Source organism: Laetiporus sulphureus (assembly GCF_001632365.1).
Source record: "Laetiporus sulphureus 93-53 unplaced genomic scaffold LAESUscaffold_3, whole genome shotgun sequence".
NCBI classification, from domain to species: Eukaryota; Fungi; Basidiomycota; class Agaricomycetes; order Polyporales; family Laetiporaceae; genus Laetiporus; species Laetiporus sulphureus.
The window spans coordinates 890,596-909,824 of NW_024468512.1; the positions used below are offsets into that span (position 1 = coordinate 890,596).

At 51.9% G+C, this 19,229-nt stretch overlaps 6 protein-coding genes across 6 annotated transcripts; 2 read left to right on the top strand and 4 right to left on the bottom strand.

The window, feature by feature from the left end:
* Positions 1–24: 24 nt before the first annotated feature.
* On the bottom strand, positions 25–2,842 carry LAESUDRAFT_720662 (signal recognition particle binding protein). The gene is made up of 13 exons (XM_040907862.1): positions 2,730–2,842; positions 2,489–2,676; positions 2,185–2,436; positions 2,057–2,132; positions 1,845–2,004; positions 1,301–1,791; positions 984–1,239; positions 775–926; positions 650–711; positions 570–593; positions 326–508; positions 185–250; positions 25–121 (listed from the first exon to the last, which is right to left on the bottom strand). Exons 2-13 carry the CDS (start codon positions 2,645–2,647, stop codon positions 59–61), a joined length of 1,944 nt encoding a protein of 647 aa, XP_040769171.1. The 5' UTR covers positions 2,648–2,676; positions 2,730–2,842; the 3' UTR covers positions 25–58.
* Positions 2,843–3,455: 613 nt separating this feature from the next.
* On the bottom strand, positions 3,456–8,652 carry LAESUDRAFT_740929 (uncharacterized protein). Its single transcript, XM_040911113.1, has 10 exons — positions 8,058–8,652; positions 7,102–7,875; positions 6,698–7,048; positions 6,428–6,638; positions 5,315–6,374; positions 5,018–5,256; positions 4,705–4,959; positions 4,123–4,653; positions 3,967–4,062; positions 3,456–3,910 (listed from the first exon to the last, which is right to left on the bottom strand). The coding sequence occupies exons 1-10, from the start codon at positions 8,588–8,590 to the stop codon at positions 3,740–3,742; spliced, it is 4,221 nt and encodes a 1,406-aa protein (XP_040769172.1). The 5' UTR covers positions 8,591–8,652; the 3' UTR covers positions 3,456–3,739.
* A 2,429-nt stretch (positions 8,653–11,081) lies between these two features.
* On the bottom strand, positions 11,082–12,452 carry LAESUDRAFT_643216 (rab-protein geranylgeranyltransferase; the record flags this gene model as incomplete). The annotated part of the gene is made up of 7 exons (XM_040903771.1): positions 11,082–11,308; positions 11,365–11,439; positions 11,492–11,575; positions 11,628–11,822; positions 11,877–12,100; positions 12,158–12,285; positions 12,342–12,452. Coding segments are annotated over 7 exons (1,044 nt in total), but the record flags the coding sequence as incomplete, so codon positions are not given.
* Positions 12,453–12,595: 143 nt separating this feature from the next.
* LAESUDRAFT_671402 (spliceosome complex protein) lies at positions 12,596–16,131 on the top strand. Its single transcript, XM_040905462.1, has 8 exons — positions 12,596–13,248; positions 13,302–14,351; positions 14,404–14,645; positions 14,694–14,772; positions 14,826–15,026; positions 15,081–15,167; positions 15,216–15,401; positions 15,455–16,131. Exons 1-8 carry the CDS (start codon positions 12,673–12,675, stop codon positions 16,013–16,015), a joined length of 2,982 nt encoding a protein of 993 aa, XP_040769174.1. The 5' UTR covers positions 12,596–12,672; the 3' UTR covers positions 16,016–16,131.
* A 458-nt stretch (positions 16,132–16,589) lies between these two features.
* LAESUDRAFT_710936 (uncharacterized protein) lies at positions 16,590–17,438 on the bottom strand (the record flags this gene model as incomplete). The annotated part of the gene is made up of 4 exons (XM_040906804.1): positions 16,590–16,807; positions 16,858–16,987; positions 17,038–17,152; positions 17,206–17,438. The coding sequence occupies 4 exons, from the start codon at positions 17,436–17,438 to the stop codon at positions 16,590–16,592; spliced, it is 696 nt and encodes a 231-aa protein (XP_040769175.1).
* A 139-nt stretch (positions 17,439–17,577) lies between these two features.
* On the top strand, positions 17,578–19,208 carry LAESUDRAFT_734285 (WD40 repeat-like protein; the record flags this gene model as incomplete). The annotated part of the gene is made up of 8 exons (XM_040910499.1): positions 17,578–17,637; positions 17,691–17,831; positions 17,882–18,001; positions 18,054–18,077; positions 18,142–18,257; positions 18,306–18,577; positions 18,641–19,012; positions 19,075–19,208. 8 exons carry the CDS (start codon positions 17,578–17,580, stop codon positions 19,206–19,208), a joined length of 1,239 nt encoding a protein of 412 aa, XP_040769176.1.
* Between the last annotated feature and the right edge of the window lie 21 nt (positions 19,209–19,229).

A 19,229-nucleotide genomic window follows, 5' to 3' on the forward strand; every position in this document is an offset into this window, starting at 1 on the left:
GAAATGGTTTAAGCGTAAGATGCGGCGGCAACCTCGTAGCGACCAGAGACGGGTGATGCTAGTCGCTGAGAATGGCTTGCACTACGTTCGCGACCCTCAGCTGCCGCAGGTCTGTATATGTCTACAGAATGAGTTCGACCATCTATCAAAAATCCTTCTATGCCCACGATACAGCACAACGTACCTGTCCGCAACCGACGAAGATGATGGGCTGCCCGGTGACGTACGTCATTGATAGCGCAGCTCCAACCTAACCATCAGCACTCCCATCAGCAACTTGCCATGACCACAGCGAATGGAGACCACGGAAGCAGGCACGACGCACCTTATCATCTACGGTGTCCCACTTCGTGACAAGCATCCCATCGATACCGCGTTCCTTACCACCAGATGAGGCAGAGAAATCACGCAAGGCACGATCGAACTTGGTCAGCTGGTCCACGGCCTCATTCCCCACAAGCGCCTCGCCGACGAAGATGATCTTGTCGGGATTGTTCACCGCCACAAGCTGCGAAAGCCCAAGCCCAATGAACCATGAAGCGTCAGGATGACGTGAGCTGTACACGAACCTTGGCAAGCGCGCGCATAAGGGGCTATGCGAGCCGGAAAATGAGATCTACGCATGTGCATGCTAGGTGCAGGACCATACCTCGTTGTCCTGCATTCGCCCTGCCGTGTCTATGAGAACGACGTCGAAGTCATTATCTCTGGCTGAAGGGAGCCAAAAAGTGAGATACGATATGTATGGGGAGACCACAGCGCCCGTCAACGTACCATACGCAATGGCTTCCCTCGCAATACCAGCAGCATCCTTGCCATACCCCCTCTCGTAGAGCTCCACACGAGCTTTGCTGTTAGTCGCTCCGCTCATCCCGAGCATGCTGAGGTTGCGTACATGGACACGGAGCTGCTCAACAGCACCGCTCCTGTAGTGCACGATTAGTGAAATAGCTGCACAGGTGAGCATTACGCCAGAGTCGTACCGGAATGTATCGCAAGCCGCGATCAAAACGCGCATGCCATTCTGGATCAACCAGAAACAGACCTTCGAGAGATTCGTGCTCTTGCCGACGCCATTGACGCCGACGAATGTGATGCTGTAAGGCATCCGCTGCTGCGAAGAAGGTAACGGCGATGACAGCTTCGTTCGGATAGAGAGCAGCAGGTCAGTCGACGTCTTCGGTGTCAGGATCCGCGTCAGTGAGTTTGATAGAGCCAAGCGAACTGCGGCATTGGTGGCTGCATGAAGAAGGTTCAGGACTCGTTTCGAAATGCTAGAGACCATGCCGCATATGCTGACTTTGGAAACCGCCGACTTTCTTGCCCACAAGGCTTTCCCCAACGCCCTCGCAGACCTTATCCGCGATGTCTTTCGCGACGTTCTTCTTCATGAGGTGCTGCTTCATGCCCTCAAGCACCGGCTTCAGGTCATCCTCCGCGAGCACCTTGGATCCGGTCAGACGAGCAAATAACGAGCCAAGAGCCCCAAGAGACCCAGCGCCTGAGGCAGCCTTCGAGCCCTGTGAACTGCTGTTCCTGATGACCTTAGATATGACATCGTCGGTGTTGTCCTCTCCGTGAGAGAATTCCCAATCTTTCACTTCGTACAGCCCATCCTGAGTACGCGTCCCCATGGAGCCATTGTCTACGAGAGCGGAGAGGTCTAGAGGCCCCTCCTGGCCATTCTTTTCGTAGCTGAAGTCGAGAGATGCCATGTCAGATTCAGACGGTGCCCCATCCCCCCATTTGCGCTGTACTTTCGTCTTATGCTTGCGCTTCGGGGTGTCAGATCTAATTAGTATACGTCAGTTGGGAAAAGAGAAGAGACACATCGATCACCGTACTCTGAGCCAGGGTGGCTCTCATGACCGCTGCCAGCATCTGAGCGCCCCCCACCACGTCTCCCTACCCGCCCTCCACGTCCGCGCAGGCGGTTTTTCAGTGCTTGTACGTTCCGCGCAATCTGTTCTTCGTCGATCGTTGTTGATCCAGACTGGGAGGGGACTGGATTGGATATCAGCGGATACGACGGGTTGTCACAGAGATGATCACTAACCGGTGCTGAGATCGTCTGACGGAGGGCTGGGTTCAATGACCGGCCGGGGTACCTTGCCTACGCGACCTTTTCGGTCCTTGGTCGTGTGAAGAGGGAACATAACGCTGCTAAGGATCTCTATCGCTTACCTGAGCTGCTTTGTCTTCTAAACCCCTCAAGAGCTTGTCGAAGATTCCATCCCAGTTCTCAAACGCTTTCGCAAAGTCCCATGAAGCATCTATCCGACCCGGATCAGAGCTCGAAAGCTTGCTACTGCTGATAGCATGCAAGGAAGCGACGAAGGTGGCTAGAAACGGTTCAAACAGCTTCACAAAAAGGGTCTTGAGTGCCGCGAGTAATTCGTCGACATAGGTTAACTGCAGAATGCGTTGGTATGCCACCTGTTTCTGTGTGTTAGAATTTGGGAGACAGGGAGATTCGTTGATAACACACCACAAAGATCAGTTCGAGGTCGTTGACAAAAGTCCATTTGACAGCATAGCCATCCTTCTCATACTTGTCCTCAGCTGTCCTGCCCTCAATCAGAGCCTCTCGGATTAGAGGATTGACGGGGGAAGTCGTCGCTGTTGTTGAGTGCGGTGCGGCAGGCATGAAAGAGCGCGACCAGAGTATGATCCCACCTGTGGGGAAGCTGTAGCGATCGCGGGGTTGACATCCCGGGGAAAAGGCGTACCCTTGTGGGATATCGAGCAATAGTCTAGCATCTTGCAGCAATACACGTAGGTATTCTGTTGAGTTGTATGTGCGGCGTACGCTGTAGAGAAGAAAAAGAAGAGAGAGCAAGATACATTAGGCGTGGCGCGATGAGCTGAGGGATGATTGTATCGCGTGGCACCGAAATCACATGTACTCTCAGACTCGAGAAGTGCCGCCAGATCTGCATACCCTAAATTTCAAACTTGAGTAGCCACTGTGAAAAACTATATATATCAATTATTTAACCTATATATCAAGCAAGGATTGTACAAGCGACACACAGAACATGGCACTGCCATAAACATGCTTGTGATTTCAGGAGCAGAAGGGTATATGACAGAATACTGCCATAGTATCTGGACAGCAACAATGAAAGGAAATGAAGGAATGAAATCTCAGAGACTGAGGTTGAATTGAGATGAGCTTTGACAGAGGACATCCAGCAGATGAAAAGATGGCAAAACAGATACTATGCATGATGCCACAGGGCATGGTGAAGACAAACATCATGAAGTAGATCCGACAGCGACGAATTGAAGAACACGAAGGAATATAAATTGAACAACTCACAAAGAACAGAGAACGATAAGCCACCCTGAGCAAATACTGCCAAACAGTGGAAAGCGCCCGGCGGTCATTTCGAGGCTGAGAGCCTTGCTCTGGCGAGCAAGGGACGATGTATACAAGCAGAAAAAGAGGAATTCGCCAGTTCAAAATCATTCCAATTTTACGTGTACACGCTACAACTTGAGATTTCAACTATATGCTGTGACAAGAAAGTACAGAACCCGATCCCTACATTGAACGTGTGAGACGTGAGTAAATCGTAGCAAGGCTAGCTTGCGAGACATCAGCATGGGCGGCGTGCATACAAGTAGCATCACCGGCAGTAAGTCAAAGCGGGGCACATGTTCCTAGCTTACTTTCACGGCGAGTATCGTAGCGAGAATCAACGAGCCTGGTGACACGCGTAGCAGTCATTGAAAATTAGACAGAAAGGGGCATGGGCTTGCGGTTAAGAATTTCTTGAATTTCATTGATGCCTCGCGGGGCCTCAGCGGGAGTGCCAGGGAGGATGGAAAGACGCTGCTTCGCAGAGTTCAGTGTCTGCAGGACATTCGGTAGAATCCGCGCGATGTATGGAGCAATTAACGGATCCTGTATGATTGCTCCGATCAGCATGCGTACGTGCACTTCATGCAAACAATACGTACGGTCGAGTTCAGTGCAGTAGCAGCCCTCTGCAGCCACCACATGGAGATTTTGAAGGATTCATCAAGAGGAGAAGTCTCGCCCACTAGAGCAGACAGCTAGACGCGCAGAGGTGTTGCTTAATACACAACCTCAACAGATAATTGAAGGACACATACCCGATGCACGAGCGTCAGCACGACCGCTTGAGACAGCGGGCCAGGACCGTTCAACGGCAGAACGACATCGGGATTGGAACGAGCGAGCAGCTCACGGAGCTGTCGGAAGTCCTGCGTCCCGAGCACAGCAACATAAGTATCGTCCCACTCTTCCGTCTGCGCTGGACTCGATCGCATCATCTGCTGAGGTGGCAACGGCGGAGGAGCCGCCGGATGGGATGCCTGCGGGGCAGCAATGTTGGGAGCAAACCACGGCTGCATCGATGGCTGTTGCTGAGGCTGTTGTTGTTGCTGCTGCTGCTGCTGGAACGAGCCATGAGGCTGTCCGCTATACGGAGGTGCCTGAGATACTTGTGGCAATACTTGCTGTCGTAGAAGCTGAGACAAGTTCTGAGCGTGTTGACTACTCGAAGATGCTCCCGGCGAGTTGCGGTTTGGCGCGGAATGGGCCAACGCAGACGGGTTGAGCGTAAGATACTTGACTTGATCAGACAGATGTCTGACAGCTTGCTCAAGGTCACGTATTACAGCCTGCACCGTCCTATCAGGAAGAATCACACGTGTGTGTCTCGAACAAAATACCTCTTGCCCGCGCAGAGCTTCTGTCTGCCATGAAATAACCTCCTTCTTCAAGTTCAATATCTCAGAATGTATCTCCCGAGAAAGCTCTTGATGCATCGTGGATGACTGCTGGGTGTACGCTGGAATGAGGGTTTTCACGATAGCGTCCTTTACTTGTCGTTCAATGACAGGCGTGACAGCACTTGATACATTGCGAGCGATCTGCGAAGCGATATCGGGACGAACGAGCAACCTTTCGATCTCATTGGGGAGATTCTACAATTATACAGTATTGATAAGTCATGCAGGAGCGATCGCCTCACGGGCCTCGTACCTGCTTCATTGAGTCGGATACTCCCTTGGCAATTTGGTTGTTGAGTGCAGCCTTCACCTCAATCTTCGTGATATTCTCCAAAGACGGAAGCACGGAGCTTTGTACCTCGGACTTGACAGCCATCTCAACAACACGAGTAGTGTTCTTAGTCAACTCGTTCGAGATGAGCTTCAGGATCTTCTCCTGCCGAACGAAGTCAGCAGCCTGCTCGTTAGCACGAGCTTCCTCAAGACGTTGATCTAGAAAATCACGCATATCAAACCGGTGGCTTCGAGTCTCAATGATAGGTGGACTTACGCTGCTTGTCTAGCTCCTTGCCAATGAGACGTCCAATACGCGTGTGTAGGTTCTCCTCCACCTTCCTGATCTCCTTCGTTAAAGCAACACCCATGGGTGTTTCGTTGAGAGCAGCTGTATCACTACCCCGGGACTTGCCGTCCTTCTCTCTACCACTATCTTCGCGATCCTTATCTTTCCACCCGACATTCTTGCCCTTAGCATTCTTGCCCCTAGGCTCTTGACCACGCCCGCTCCCATCGCGACTAGAATCCACCTCAACCTCTTCGGAAGGAGGTGTCTTCATCCTTGGCGGCTGGATCTGCGCCATTGGCGCCGGAGGAGGGAGCTGACTGAGAGGAGCACCTGTCATTACTGGGGCCAACTGCTGCCTTTGGACCTTGGACTCCATGGCGGGCGCTGGCTGAGGTGTGTAGGATGGGAAACGAGACGGCGCCGAGGCCAGAGCAGAGGTGAACCACTCCAACCGGATGAGAATCTGATCGACACCGGTGGAGTGCACCGAGAATGCTACCAGAGCCAAGTCGCCTGGAGGGACCTTCGCGGCGACACATGCAGCGCGGGCTTCCTCCCCCGTAGGATCTGCATCTGCGGTCAGGATAACGAAGTGGATGCCTGGCCTTGGGCCCCCGAACTCGAGAACCTGTTCGAAGAATGCGCCACGCACAGCGTCCTCGCCATCATGGGTTGGACCGTCGAAATTGATCCTGAGGGCGATCATGCTGTCCCTGCGGTTGTTGGCCACCCATAGCGTTTGGATTCTGGAATCGTAACTGACATGGCCGAACATCTCGGGATCTTCCTGCAGTCCATTTACGAACTTGATCGTAGATAGGACGTGCCTACCCATGACAGAGAGCAACTCGAACATGGTGCCATTCTTGCGGCCAATAACCACACCGCCATCGACAAACGTCAGAGAAGAGGGTGTCTCCTCGCCCTTGATCCGATGAGACCAGAACGGGAGCTTGTCGTGGATATTCCACATGGTCACTGTGGAATCTTCTGAGATAGTGGCTAATGCCGAGCGTGGTACGTAAAAGTCGATCGCGGCAATAGGCTGTAAAATATGGGCTATTAGACTGGAGCGCCTTGACGGCGGCAGATACTTACAGAGGGAACAGAGAAGACTTGGCCCAAGCGATGCAACTCAGACTGTGGGATAGGCTCTCCATTGAAAACATGAGCGGCCTCTTCGATATTGATGAGATATACGCTGGATTCCGACGCTACCGCAACCAGCTCTGGCCTCTGGGGATGCCATTTGACGGCATGCAGAGGATCAATATCCATTAAAGGCTCCACGCAGAGCATAAGCCTTCCTCTAAATTGCAGCGCGTCAGTATATCGTAACGCACAGCTGAATGAACTTAGTTTACGTACGGGACATCATCAGTGATGATCTCAGGTAGCTCCCAAACCACGAATCCGCCATCAGATGTAACACCTGCAAGTCGGTTACCATGAACCGACATGTCGCTGACCGATGTTGATGGAGGAAATAGAGGCGGCAACTGCAGGAGCGTGCGGTCACCGCTCGAGCGCGAGATTACTCGAACACGACCCTTCGTCATCGCATATGCTACCCAGTGGGTCGCTCCAATGGTAGATCCAGGCAAGAAAGTAGAATCAACTTTGACTAACGCGATGGCAGTGGTCTTAACAGCATCGTGGGGTGCCTGTATCTCATCCAGTGGCTGCGAAACATCGAAAATGACACTTTGAGACTGCAGACTGAATAGATGTGTTGAGGAAATGAGATCTCAGAGAATGAGTGGTACACTTACGTAGGACTGTCGACCTTGTCCTTCGGGCCGGCTCTGCCTCTGTTTTCCGGACCAAGAGTCCGGAATGCAGGTACAGACATGGAAGGCGATTCCTTGTCCCTGCCCGTGAGAGCGCCGTACACAGCAACCCCGACCGGAGACTCGCCCGATCGACGCGCCTGGCGCGGCTGAACTTGAGGTTTGGGCGGTGATGTGCGGGGAGGAGACGGAACATGTCCCGGTTGAGGAGGGAGAGGACGCGATGCCCGTGCTTGCATAGGCTCTGCCTGCGAATTGAAGTCTTCGCTGGTCGCGTAAGGATCAAAAGAAGCAGACGTCTGTTGAACACTATTGGAAGGGGGAGCCTGTCCCCTAGTAAGCTGGTCCATTAAATTTTCCACAGATCTGCGCTTGGGATCCATAGAAATTGATTGCCAGTTAGGCTCCTCCGCATTATTGACCGGCGCATTCGTAAATTGTTGGGAGGGCGGAGGCTTTCGTTTAGGAGCTGTGGACGATGTGTTGGCGAGCGCATCGAATGGAGATATGAAGTCGAACATGGATCTGTTAGGAGGTGAAGGCGGCCGTTGCTGAGGAGGACCTAGTGCGTTGGGCGCGTCTCGCTGTGTGTCTTGAGGAACATATGCGCCTTCGGGTGCCGAATGGTCAACGTTGTCATGGTGCGAGAAGGATTCGGAGGCAGAAGTGGAATGCGCATATGATGGTGACGGGCCCGGAGGAACAGGAACATCGGGAGGATAGATAGGTTCGGGGTAGTTGTATTTTGGCGCACTACTGCTCTCGTTACAAACACGAAAGCGAAGAAATGACATGAGTCAGAAGAGAAGGCGACATTCATAAATTGATAAGGGGGCGCAATGGATCCGCTCAGTGACACTCAATCGGAGCTGCCTATCGAGTCGGGCACGCTCGAGAACAAACGAAGTGCGCTCGCCACAGGCAGAATAAAGACTTACCCAGTCATGAGCTGCTCCAGCAACAATTTCCCTTGCGTCTCATTACTGGAGGCTGCGCCTCGTTGAGCAGATCCTGGCGGTGTAGGAACTTGCTGAGGCGGAGCCTGTCCGCCTCCAGAAGCAGCCTGTGCACCAGAAGGAGGTCCCGATACAGCACCGAGTAGAGACAGCAAAGCGTTCTGCCTCTCTGTGACCGGATTGTTTGGGCCCGACATTGATGAAGCGACTGAACCAGCATTCATAGAAGCTGGAGTAGCATGGCCTGAGTTGTTTGGATCGTGATGGCCTGAATAGACGTTCGACCCAGTATTGCTCATTTGCGGACTTGCACGCGAAGTGGGCTGCGCACTTAGGCCTTGGAACAAACTATCGAGGTGACTTGCACCTTGCATCGGAGCGAGATCACGAAATGAAGGGGCGGGCGACGTGTGCGCATCGCTGAGCTGCGATGGCGGCATTTGGAACGGCTGGGCCTGTGGCGGGGGTGAAGGGCCTCGTGAAAACAGAGTATCTCTACCGGTGATAGGATCCATGACAATGGACGCGTTGCAGAGATCAACAGGGACCACAGGCAGGCGAGGAGGAGGGAGATGGCAGGACCCTTGCGATGTTCACAGTGTCTTACACACTCGCACTCAACGCCTCATTGCTAACACGAGGCTACTCGGCAATCACCGCTTATTATGTACAGCTAGCGTCGACGCCGGCGAGGCTCGCCTTGCGTCTGCCTCGACGGTCTCGTTAAAAGTTTTCAGCAGCAGGAAGCACCTCGTAGCTACAAAGCACGCCGATAAGGTAGATGCTGTCGGTGGGCGTGATACGGAAGCTGTCCGTTGGACGCCGCCTATGTATAATGCCAGCTGACGATGCTTCAGCGCCCTCCCGCCGGCGGCGTTTGGAGGAGCTGACGCTGTGCGAGTGAGCGAGTCTCAGTGAGTAAATTTAACTTGCGAGGGGGTGAGATTAACTGTCACGAAGGACATTATCTGTGCAGGCCGCGACGTCGGACCATGCTTGCTATCGCACCGCACATCGAGAGTTACTAGATCCTGCCTGCTACTGCATTGCAGAAGCCCAGAGTGGTGCGAACGCGTTTCCAGCAGCGGTTCAAATGATGTAGCACTTCGGATGGAGCATGCCTCGAGCTGCAAATCATGAACAGAAGACAGTGCACACAATCGCATAATGAAAGCAACGGATGCCGACAAAGGCACGTCCAGAATGTATGGTCGTGGTCTAGCAGATATGAGGCAGAAGTAGCGCGGTATGTCGGGGGACAAGGAAACGAAACCTGCAACTCCGGAGGGGGGGTGCCTCGAGCGTCGCGTTCACGGTAAAAATGGCCGGCCATCGTTGCTCGCTAAGTCAGCGTGGTTATCACGCGCTGAGCTCACGGCCATGCTTCGTAGCCTTCATACCGTAACAAGAAGAACAATCCGACGACACGGGTCATCATGCATCGAAGGCGGGATGCACCATGAGGCGAGGCGGCATCATGAGGCATTTCGGCGATGTATTGGACGACTACGTCAGGACGTCAGGAGGCGCTGGTGGGCGGGCACAATTGGCGGCCTGGATATATAGTATAGATAAGATAAGACTGATACTGATTTCACCAACTGTGTTACCTTGCGACAGCAAGGTTTCTCCCAGGGCACAAATGTAACGCGGATTTTGGTGCATTGTTTTGCTGTGTTTGTATCTTGCCTTTTTCGTTCGCTCACGTCATCCTTCGCACTTTGAGGCTGTCTGTCGCAAGGTCTGCTGCCGGCGACAGCCGGCGCTTCTCGAGTTGAGAAGTTGATTGTGGTTTGTTAGACTGAGGGTACAGGGAGCTACTCCATGACTTCGATGTGCCATATACGAGGTATCAGCGTCTTCATCTGGTCCACCTGACGCAGACTTCGTCAGCGCTGCTTACAGAGATCAGTCAAACAGTGGCTTCGTTCACCATGAGCGGTGTCACCGGAATGTTTCGCAGACAGTAATGCAAATGGGGTGCAGCGGGTTTAGCTCACTGCGACGGCTTGATACGCGGCTGCACACACCCTTGGCGATACCGATTGTATTGCAGACCAACCATGCCTAACTAGATGCAGGCAAAATCGCTCCCTCCTTTGACAATCCCAACTGTAGCATTCGTCGCCGCCCGCAATAACCCCTCTTCTTCCGGGAGCGGCATTTATGCTGCAGTCGGAATCCAGGTCCGCAGACCTCGGCGCCGTTCTATTTCCGAATTGCTTGAGCCATTTTTGCTGAGCGGACATCCAGTCAAATCGAGGACAATGTCATGGCCACAGCTCTTCGCCCTGGTGCCACCACAGACATGCGTTCCGTGGAAGGTTCTGTTGGCGACTTACATAAGTCGCACCAGATCTCTAGATCAGGAGGCACGTGCCTCATGATCGAGGCCTATATAAAGGACGGACAAGCACGTCGAGGCCTCCAGTTCCAAACAACACATCACTCGTATCTCAACAACTTCCTGTCTACGAAATGTACACTGTGAGTTGCTGCGCGTCTCAGTTGCCCCTTTGTTGTGATCACTCATCGACTTGTCTCCTTCTGTAGTCCTTCGAAGTCCCCAAGAACGCTGCTAACTGCGGCCAGAGCAACTGCTCCTGCGGCGACAGGTACACTTTTGTTTCGAATGGAGTCGAAGATGCAACTAATACCATTTGCAGCTGCCAGTGCAAGCCGGGCGAATGCAAGTGCTGAGCGCATCGGTCATGTCAGCCTCGCGCATCTCCCGTCGGTTCGCAGTTGGCCAGCGTTGTGACCGAGAAATGAAGGAGGATTGAGGATTGGACTGTATGAAGTTCGCCTATATGTATTTGCGACGAGTCAAACAGAGCTTCTGCTCCTATGCTCAGTGGTACCAAAGTTGCACAAGTCAAATCATCAGGAAGGATCAACATGAAAGCGTAGATTATCAATATCGACTGTAGGCTGCAAGCAAGCGACCCGAATCCGATGAGAACCGAGAACAGCCGGATGGGGCCGATGGCTATACATTGAGATTTTTCACCTCTTCAGCTGCAATGCATATATTACACATATGCCATGACAGTGGACGATATCACACTTACACAGTTCCTCGTACCTGTGCCATCTGTCCGGATCGACACTGATTAAATTTCGTAAAAGCTGCAAACATGAGATTTTAATATCGTGACACTCCGGTTCGCTCATGCGTTTTGCGCGATTGCGAAGCTGAAGTCGTTTGTAGAATACGAGCGATTCCATGCACCCTGGAAGCACGAGAAGCACATCAGCGGCTGCTTGGCTGACAGGTAATGAAGCATACATTTGCTATCGGGTTGTTCGTCGAGAAGCTCTTGTATGCCAGCGATTTCTCGACGTAGAAGCTCATGATCGTCTCCTGTATGAGTGTCAGGATGAGCATTGCATCTTTGCGAGCACATATCTCTCACCAGAGCCAATCAACCACCTATGGTAAATCCATACACTTTGATCTCCTGGGTCCGTATACATCGCATTCTTCACCAGCTCGAATTCTAAACGGAGGTCATAAGTTTCTCTCCCGCGAGCATGAGAATTGCAACACACCTTCCTCCCTCGACTTCTTAAGATCGAGCTTTCCCGCACCCCACAGTGCGCTAAGCACCTTGGAACGCTGGTGCCACGCACTGAAGTTTGAGAAATTCGCTTCAATCTTACGCGTGGTGTACGCCAACTCTAGCTGCTCGGGTCGTTTGACAGGCATACTAGCCAGTACATATCGGCGATAGTTCCAGGCATGAACTATAAGGATAGCAATCAGTCAGCAGGGGTAAATGTAGCGATGACTTCGCTCACAGTTTCGCGCATCGGCATCGAGCATCTTCTCGACAACATATAGCTCCTTGTTCCAGTTCGCTTTCCTCCAGCCGTCAACATCCTCGCCAGAAGGACCATCAGGGACGTGCTCGAGACACCATCGGCGGTGATTCCAAATCCAGTACACCTTGGGATGTAGTTTGAGATGTTGAGTAGTTAAAGATAGGTCGTTGGACAGAATCTCATTGATTTCTGATGGGGAGCTACATAGCGGGTCGATATAAGCCGCTGCTGAATGGCGGGGACGTAGCGACAGTCACCTCTTAGGAAACAGACCATTCAGTAGAATGTTCCGTCGGTAATTCCAGACGGTATAGAATTCGGAGTTCATGTGGAGCACCCGTGTTGTGAGGTCAAAGGCATCTTTGCTCCAGTCCTTGTTCTTCTTCTACGGACATGATAGAGCTCAAGCACTTCTTGCCCGAGAGGGAGTGAGAAGCATACCTTGGCAAGAACATCCTCAGTCAGTGCCAGATACTCTTTAAGTTTGGCTTGGTCTCTCTGCCTCTTAGCCTGTAGAGCTTCTTGAGTATATCGCACACGTCGGACACCATGCTAACTCGTCTTTGAGCTCAAGCACTGTCGGCTGAGTATGATGGGCTACAAACCATGTTTACCAGAGGTGATCGAAATGTGGGGGGGGATTAAATGCCGTGGGAACCTCGATCTTGCAATGCGGCGCGTGTTGTGGCCCGCATCAGACTTACACTTACATCCTCGTTGAGGAACGTCTGCTTTCATTCTTTCCCTCAAGGCTGCTCGCTCACACTTCAGGATGCCATCTATTGTGACGAACACCCCGTCTCTAGATTCACTGAACGGCATCTTTCCTCTAACATTTCCTGTCCCGACGCCGACGACTCACCCTGATCTAGTGTCTACCAAGGACATCGTACGCGAAGAAGACCTCCTTCACAATCCGTTCTCTTTCCGTCATTGGTGGACAGCAATCCAGACTACAAAAGAGGCATATGCTGCGCTTCAGAAAGCCGAGCGTCCACCAGACCTTGCTCCTGAAGTCGCTGCTCTTCTCGGCCCTCTCGCGTCACCTGTTGCTCGGAAGTCGCTGCAGCACCTGACATACCTATATGAGGCGGCTCTCGCGCAGTTTCCGGCATCCTTTAAGCTATGGAAGTCATACCTTCAGACGCGTATGTCCTTCGTTCTAGGAAAGCTGCGTATAAAGAAAAGAGCCGGTGGCAGGAAAAAGTTCCCTGAAATGCGAGATGCTCTGGAGGATGAGAAGGAGGACATGGAGCAGTGGGAGGGTGGATTAGATGGAATAGTCGGTTGGGAAGAGTGGAAGGCTCTCGTCGCGACTTTCGAACGCGCCCTGATGTGGTTACCCAAAGTACGTAGCATCAGTCTGACTGACCCATGTATCGTCTGATGTTTTCGTAACAGATGCCGCGTATGTGGCTATTGTACTTGTCTATATTCAACCACCCGTTCTGCCCTCCGTTAATCTCCTGCACGCATGCCAGGCGCACATACGACCGCGCTCTCCGCACCCTACCACCATCCCTTCATTCACGCATATGGGCCCGTTACTTGCTCTGGGCTGAGAGCAAAGGCGGTGCCACGACAGTTGCTGTTTACCGTCGCTACCTAGCTGTCGACCCCAACGTAACCGAACGCTACACTGCCATTCTATTGTCAGAGAACAATCCTGATCCACGGCCATTGGAAGCGGCGAAACTGCTTCTATCTCTCGCGCGCAAGGCAGCGAAAGGAGAGTACACGAGTCCTGAGGGCAAGAGTCCCTACGAACTGTTGGGAGACTTCCTTGATGTGGTAGAACAGCATGCCGAGGAAGTGGGCATGAATGTGGATGACACTCTTCAGTCCCATGAAGCTCATGCACGCTCAGAAGAGGAGAAAGCTTCGTCTACGGAGCAATTGGAACATCTTTCCATCAGTGGACAGCTAATCCGCTTCGCGGGTCCTCCTGTTGCGGTAGGTGCCGATGGTAAGACGCCGTTGCCGCCTTACGACGAGGATGTGGACCCTATAAGCCCGCGCAAACTGAATATCGAACATATCATTCGAAAAGATGGTTTGGAGGTGTACAAGGACCAAGCTGGCCGGCTGTGGACAGGACTTGCGACGTACTGGATCAAGAGGGGCGAATTTGATCGTGCTAAGATGACTTTCGAGAACGGCATTGCATCAGTCCTCACTATTCGCGATTTCACGCAAATATTTGACGCGTATGCTGAGTTCTCGGAGAGTTTGATCAGTGCGATGATGGAAAGCCTGGCCAACCCGGATGAAGATGAGGACGAAGAGGATGCGAAAGAGACTGAGGTGGAGCTGGACGCCAAGATGAAGGAGTTCGAGGAACTGATGGACCGCCGGCCGTTCCTGGTGAATGATGTTCTGTTGCGGCGTAACCCCAATGACGTTCAGGAATGGGAGAAGAGGGTGGCATTGTGGGGCAATAACGATGAGAAGGTTAGTAAGCCATTCACCGAATTTTGATCAATTCACTAAGTCATCTTTCCAGGTGGCCGAGACATATGGTCAGGCACTATCAACGGTCAATCCTCGCAGAGCCACCGCCAACTTCCATCGCCTGTTCATCAACTTTGCCAAATTCTACGAGGAGGGTGGTACGACGGGAGAGGCTGAGCACGACCTGGACAGTGCTCGCCAGGTGCTAGAGAAGGCGACCAAGGTCAATTTCAAGGCTGTTGACGAATTGGCAGAGGTGTGGTGCGAATGGGCAGAGATGGAAATTCGGCATGAGTGAGTACGGCTTTCTAGCCGCAATATATTGTCTGACGGGCACCGTAGAAACTACGACGAAGCCATCCGAGTCATGCAACGTGCAGCTGCCATACCCAGGAATACCAAGATCAACTATTTTGACCACGTCAGTAAAGTCCGCTTCGTAAATGTTCCACTCTGACGGGTTCCTTGTTGCAGTCACTGCCGGTTCAAGCTCGCCTATTCAAGTCTTTGAAGTTGTGGTCATTCTACGTAGACTTGGAGGAATCACTCGGAACCGTTGAATCCACGAAGGCCGTATACGACAAGATTCTGGAGCTTCGGATTGCGAACGCTCAGATAATTGTTAACTATGCGGCGTTTTTAGAGGAGAATAAGTATTACGAGGAGAGTTTCAAGGTCAGCATGCAGAGTTCTATCTAGGCAGATATGGTCTAATGCAAGATGTACCAGGTTTATGAGCGAGGAACTGAAGTGTTCACTTTTCCAGTATCATTTGAAATCTGGAACATCTACTTGGCCAAGTTCGTCAAACGCTACGTGAGTAGACCGCTCTATCATTGCATTTTGATCCTGACCGGATTCTAGGGCGATTCGAAGGTTGAGCGTGCACGAGATCTCTTTGAACAAGCACTGGAGAAGTGCCCGCCAAAGTCCTGCAAGCCAATCTTCCTCATGTATGCTACGTATGAAGAGGAGTTTGGGTTGGCCAAGCGTGCAATGTCTGTGTACGATCGCGCTACCAGGGTCGTCGCTGACGAAGACAAGTTTGAGGTATGTCAATTTAACTTCTGTCATTCACTCCGACTCTGACACTGCGCTCGCAGCTCTTCACTATCTACATCGCCAAAGCAACAGAAAACTACGGTCTTCCCGCAACTCGTCCAATCTACGAGCGCGCTCTCGAAATACTGCCAGACAAGCAGACGGCTGAGATGTGTCTCCGGTTCGCGTCTATGGAACGGAAGCTCGGTGAAATAGACCGCGCTCGTGCAATATACGCCCATGCATCTCAGTTCTGCGATCCACGTGTCAACCCCAAATTCTGGGCCGAGTGGAACAGCTTCGAGATCGAGACTGGCTCGGAGGATACCTTCCGCGAGATGCTGAGGATCAAGCGCAGCGTGCAGGCACAGTTCAATACGGAAGCATCCTTCTTGGCTGCTCAAATGGCTGTGAAAGAGGGTGGAGGGGAGGCGATGGAGGAGGAACCGGCCGCCCCAGCAGACGCGATGGCTGCAGCAGAAAGACAAGCCGGAGGCATCAAGGGTCCGTCATTCGTATCCGCGAAACAAAATCCCGCGCGGCAGGAAGTGGCTGAGGAGGAGCAGCCAGCAGCCGACCAGGGCAATGCGGAAGAGATACATATATCGGATGATGAATTGTAGGCCTACTTTCTTATCTCGTTGTGTGAGGAATATATCAGGTCATGGGTGGACTGCGCCCTTTTCATTGTCAATGCGTCTGAATCAGAGGTGATGACCGACATGCGAATGCCGGTATCAATGCCCTTCTCATCCTGACAGTACGTGAGCATGAATACACACTATGCAACTGAACGCAACGGCACACGTCTCGTTGGACGGCTACAGCGCAGATAAATGACTCCAAACAAGTCAGCCACTCTAAATCAAGCAGCCACGATTCTAAGCATTCTGCTTACAACAGCGAAGTCACCATTCTGGCGACTCGAAACGAGAAACATTCTGAGGAGCGAACATTGCAGTCAGCACGGCGTATACAGCGTAACCTACATGACGATACACACCTCAGCAGAGGTGAAGTCGGTATAATCTGGGCGAGAATGTTGTGCTGCATTCAAAGGCACCCTCAGTGATCCGATAAGAGTCTGGACAGTCAGTTGCAAAAAGAAAGTGTCGAAATGAGCCGCATTTACGGGTTCCGAATAGAGCTTTGACTCACTAGTCGTCGATGAGCAGAATAGGCATTATTCTTTCCCTTTCATTTAAGTCCATCCCAACGGTCAATCTCAGCTTCACAGAGATCTTCCCATTCCACGTCCCAACTGTGTTCTTCGAGATACGGCTGGGCGACCCATTTCGCAATGGCCTCGCGAGACGCCTCAAAGGTCACCTCATGGCTCCTGACAATATCAACAATCTCAATGTGCATCTCGAGGGATCGGCGATACGGAGGCAGGACGCGAGGGATGGTCGAGACTGGGCAGTTTATGAGACACGATTAAAGGTGTTAGCGCGAAGATGATTACCGAAACGTTCCAGTGACCATGTCGTCCACATTGACTCCTGGACCCACTGCCATCCCTTGGTCTTGTGAGCTTCATATAGCGTGGCCTCGAGATTCTCTGCTATTGCGTTCATCCTCTGAAATTGTTTCTTCTGCAGCGTTGTGAGAATCCACGTAATTACTGGAAATAGTAGCATCTCACGAGCTTCTCGATAACCGCATTCAAGTCAGATATGCGCTGCTCCATCGTGGCGATTTTCGGCCCTACAATATGATGGTCTGGCTGGGATCCGGCTGGAAGTAAAGAGAGTTCGTTACTGGAAATCACTGAAAATGAGAAGAAATTGACATGATTTGAAACAAAACATACTCAAGATCCGTTCTAGCATCCACGAGACTCTTAGCGGCTTTTAAGCCATCTATGAGAACGATGTCATCCCATGTTTCGGCGACGGTGCGGAGCTCTTGCAATGCTGTTCGAACTTTGCGGTGGTAGGTTGATTCGGTAGGTCTAGATGGAGAGTATGGTGACTGTGATTGTTTGACACGAACGGGGGAGGAAGTGGGCGTTGAAGGCCCCTTGAATGAAGCTAGACGGCTCATTTTTGATGTTCAATTATCTTAATGCAAACTGAGTAACAACTTCAGCGTCGGCGTCTATGATCGCGGCGTACGGTACAAAGTCCAGAAATGGCAAGTCCTTCAAGCCTCCCCTGCATACTACGAGCACCTCCTCATCACCATGCAGCACCCCGATGCTTCAAACCTACTTAGAGCTGAGGCGGAACTAGTTCTCGAAGAGGTACTCATCTAGTCTGACACAAAGAGGTGGGAAAGTTTACGGCCAGTGGACAGTCACGAAGGCAGAAAGCGGAAAAGACAAAGACTCTAGGATCACCGATTGAGATTCCCGGAAAGGCTCTCGGGATTGAAATTCGAGGAAACAACGCATGGATAGCGGAGAATACAGCCGTAGCCCGAAAGCTTGATTTGGAGGTAGTTAGACCATTAACTTAACGTTGTGGATATCAATCGAACAAATCTAGACAGGAAAGACGCTCCAGCTCTTTCGCGGCCACTCGGCTCCAGTAACCTCTCTTGCATTCTTCGACAGGGCGACAGGGTCTGGTGTGGATGGCATCTTGATCACCGGCTCTTGGGACAAAGTGAAGGACACTTAGTGAGGCGCGTTGCACGCTTACTGATAGAAACGACCAGACGATCAAGTTATGGGACACCGAGGTGTGTATAAGGAACCTTGTTCATTTCTTTTCACGCAGGCGGTAATTGATACGGTGCACCTCAGACCAAAGAGTGTCTTTCCACGACTCCCGCGCATACAGACTTTGTCAAGGCTCTCCTCGTGATACCTTCGTGCCATCTACTCGTGTCTGCTGGGTCTGACAAGGTCATTAGGCTTTGGTGAGATCTTCTTAGATATTGCATAATTACATTCCAATCTTCTGGCAGGGATCTTTCCACATGCCAGAAAGGACAACCGCTGCGATGTGTTGGTTCAATCTCTGCCCATACACGTCCTGCCGCCTGCCTGTGCGCTCATGAGATATCAGACACAGAATGTGTTTTATATACGGCAGATACAATGGGCATCATCAAAGTCTGGAAGCTCACGAAGGAAGCGGATCAAGCTGCAGGATGGCGCAGCACACTACAGGAGGAGTTGACTTATCATCGCACCCGCATCAATGAGATGCTGTACGGCCATGGGCAACTTTGGACAGGTGAGTTTCCTAGAGCAGACTTGCCTGTGTTGACAAATTTTGCTAACCTCACACTTTATTGAGCATCCTCGGATGAGACTGTCCGGGTCATACAACACCCAACACCTGCGGCCACATCCTCCTCACCATCAACCAAACCCATACCACCAATTACCCATCCTGTCGCAGTCAAGGCCATTCTGCCGTTGTCCCTTACTCCACTTTCCGAGCCCTATGTTTTGACTGGCGCAGGGGACATCATACGCGTGTATGATGTTTCGAGTCTGGACGAGCCCGAGTTGCTGTGCGAAACTGATGCACATTGGCATGATGTAACCGCATTGCGTCTCTGGATGCGACACACTCCTATCGAAGGCAACCCAGGTCTATTCAAAAGGGAACCGTGGATTGTCAGTGCAAGCCTAGACGGAACAATCAGGAAGTGGAGGCTCGCAGGTACGCCGTCGCTATTTATTTATGCAATTCGTGCGATGACATTGATGACTACCGTGCCGTAGAACTGCTTAACCCCCCTGCAAAGAGCGAAGACATCGCAAAGCCTGTGGTTACAGCACCAGCTCTGAAAGAAAACACATATAAGATGTCTGAAGAGGAAGAGCGAGAGCTTGCAGAGCTCATGGCTGAGGATTAGTCATCTCAGCCCCATAGCTGT

Coding starts and splice junctions, on each gene's coding strand:
- LAESUDRAFT_720662 (XM_040907862.1), bottom strand. CDS start 2,647: ATGCCTGCCGCACCGCACTCAACAACAGCGACGACTTCCCCCGTCAAT. Junction 2,133..2,184: donor TAGAAGACAAAGCAGCTCAG/GTAAGCGATAGA, acceptor CACACGACCAAG/GACCGAAAAGGTCGCGTAGG. Junction 509..569: donor TTATGCGCGCGCTTGCCAAG/GTTCGTGTACAG, acceptor GGGCTTTCGCAG/CTTGTGGCGGTGAACAATCC.
- LAESUDRAFT_740929 (XM_040911113.1), bottom strand. CDS start 8,590: ATGGATCCTATCACCGGTAGAGATACTCTGTTTTCACGAGGCCCTTCA. Junction 5,257..5,314: donor CAAGGAGCTAGACAAGCAGC/GTAAGTCCACCT, acceptor GTGATTTTCTAG/ATCAACGTCTTGAGGAAGCT. Junction 4,960..5,017: donor TATCCGACTCAATGAAGCAG/GTACGAGGCCCG, acceptor GTATAATTGTAG/AATCTCCCCAATGAGATCGA.
- LAESUDRAFT_671402 (XM_040905462.1), top strand. CDS start 12,673: ATGCCATCTATTGTGACGAACACCCCGTCTCTAGATTCACTGAACGGC. Junction 14,773..14,825: donor AGATCAACTATTTTGACCAC/GTCAGTAAAGTC, acceptor TCCTTGTTGCAG/TCACTGCCGGTTCAAGCTCG. Junction 15,402..15,454: donor CTGACGAAGACAAGTTTGAG/GTATGTCAATTT, acceptor CTGCGCTCGCAG/CTCTTCACTATCTACATCGC.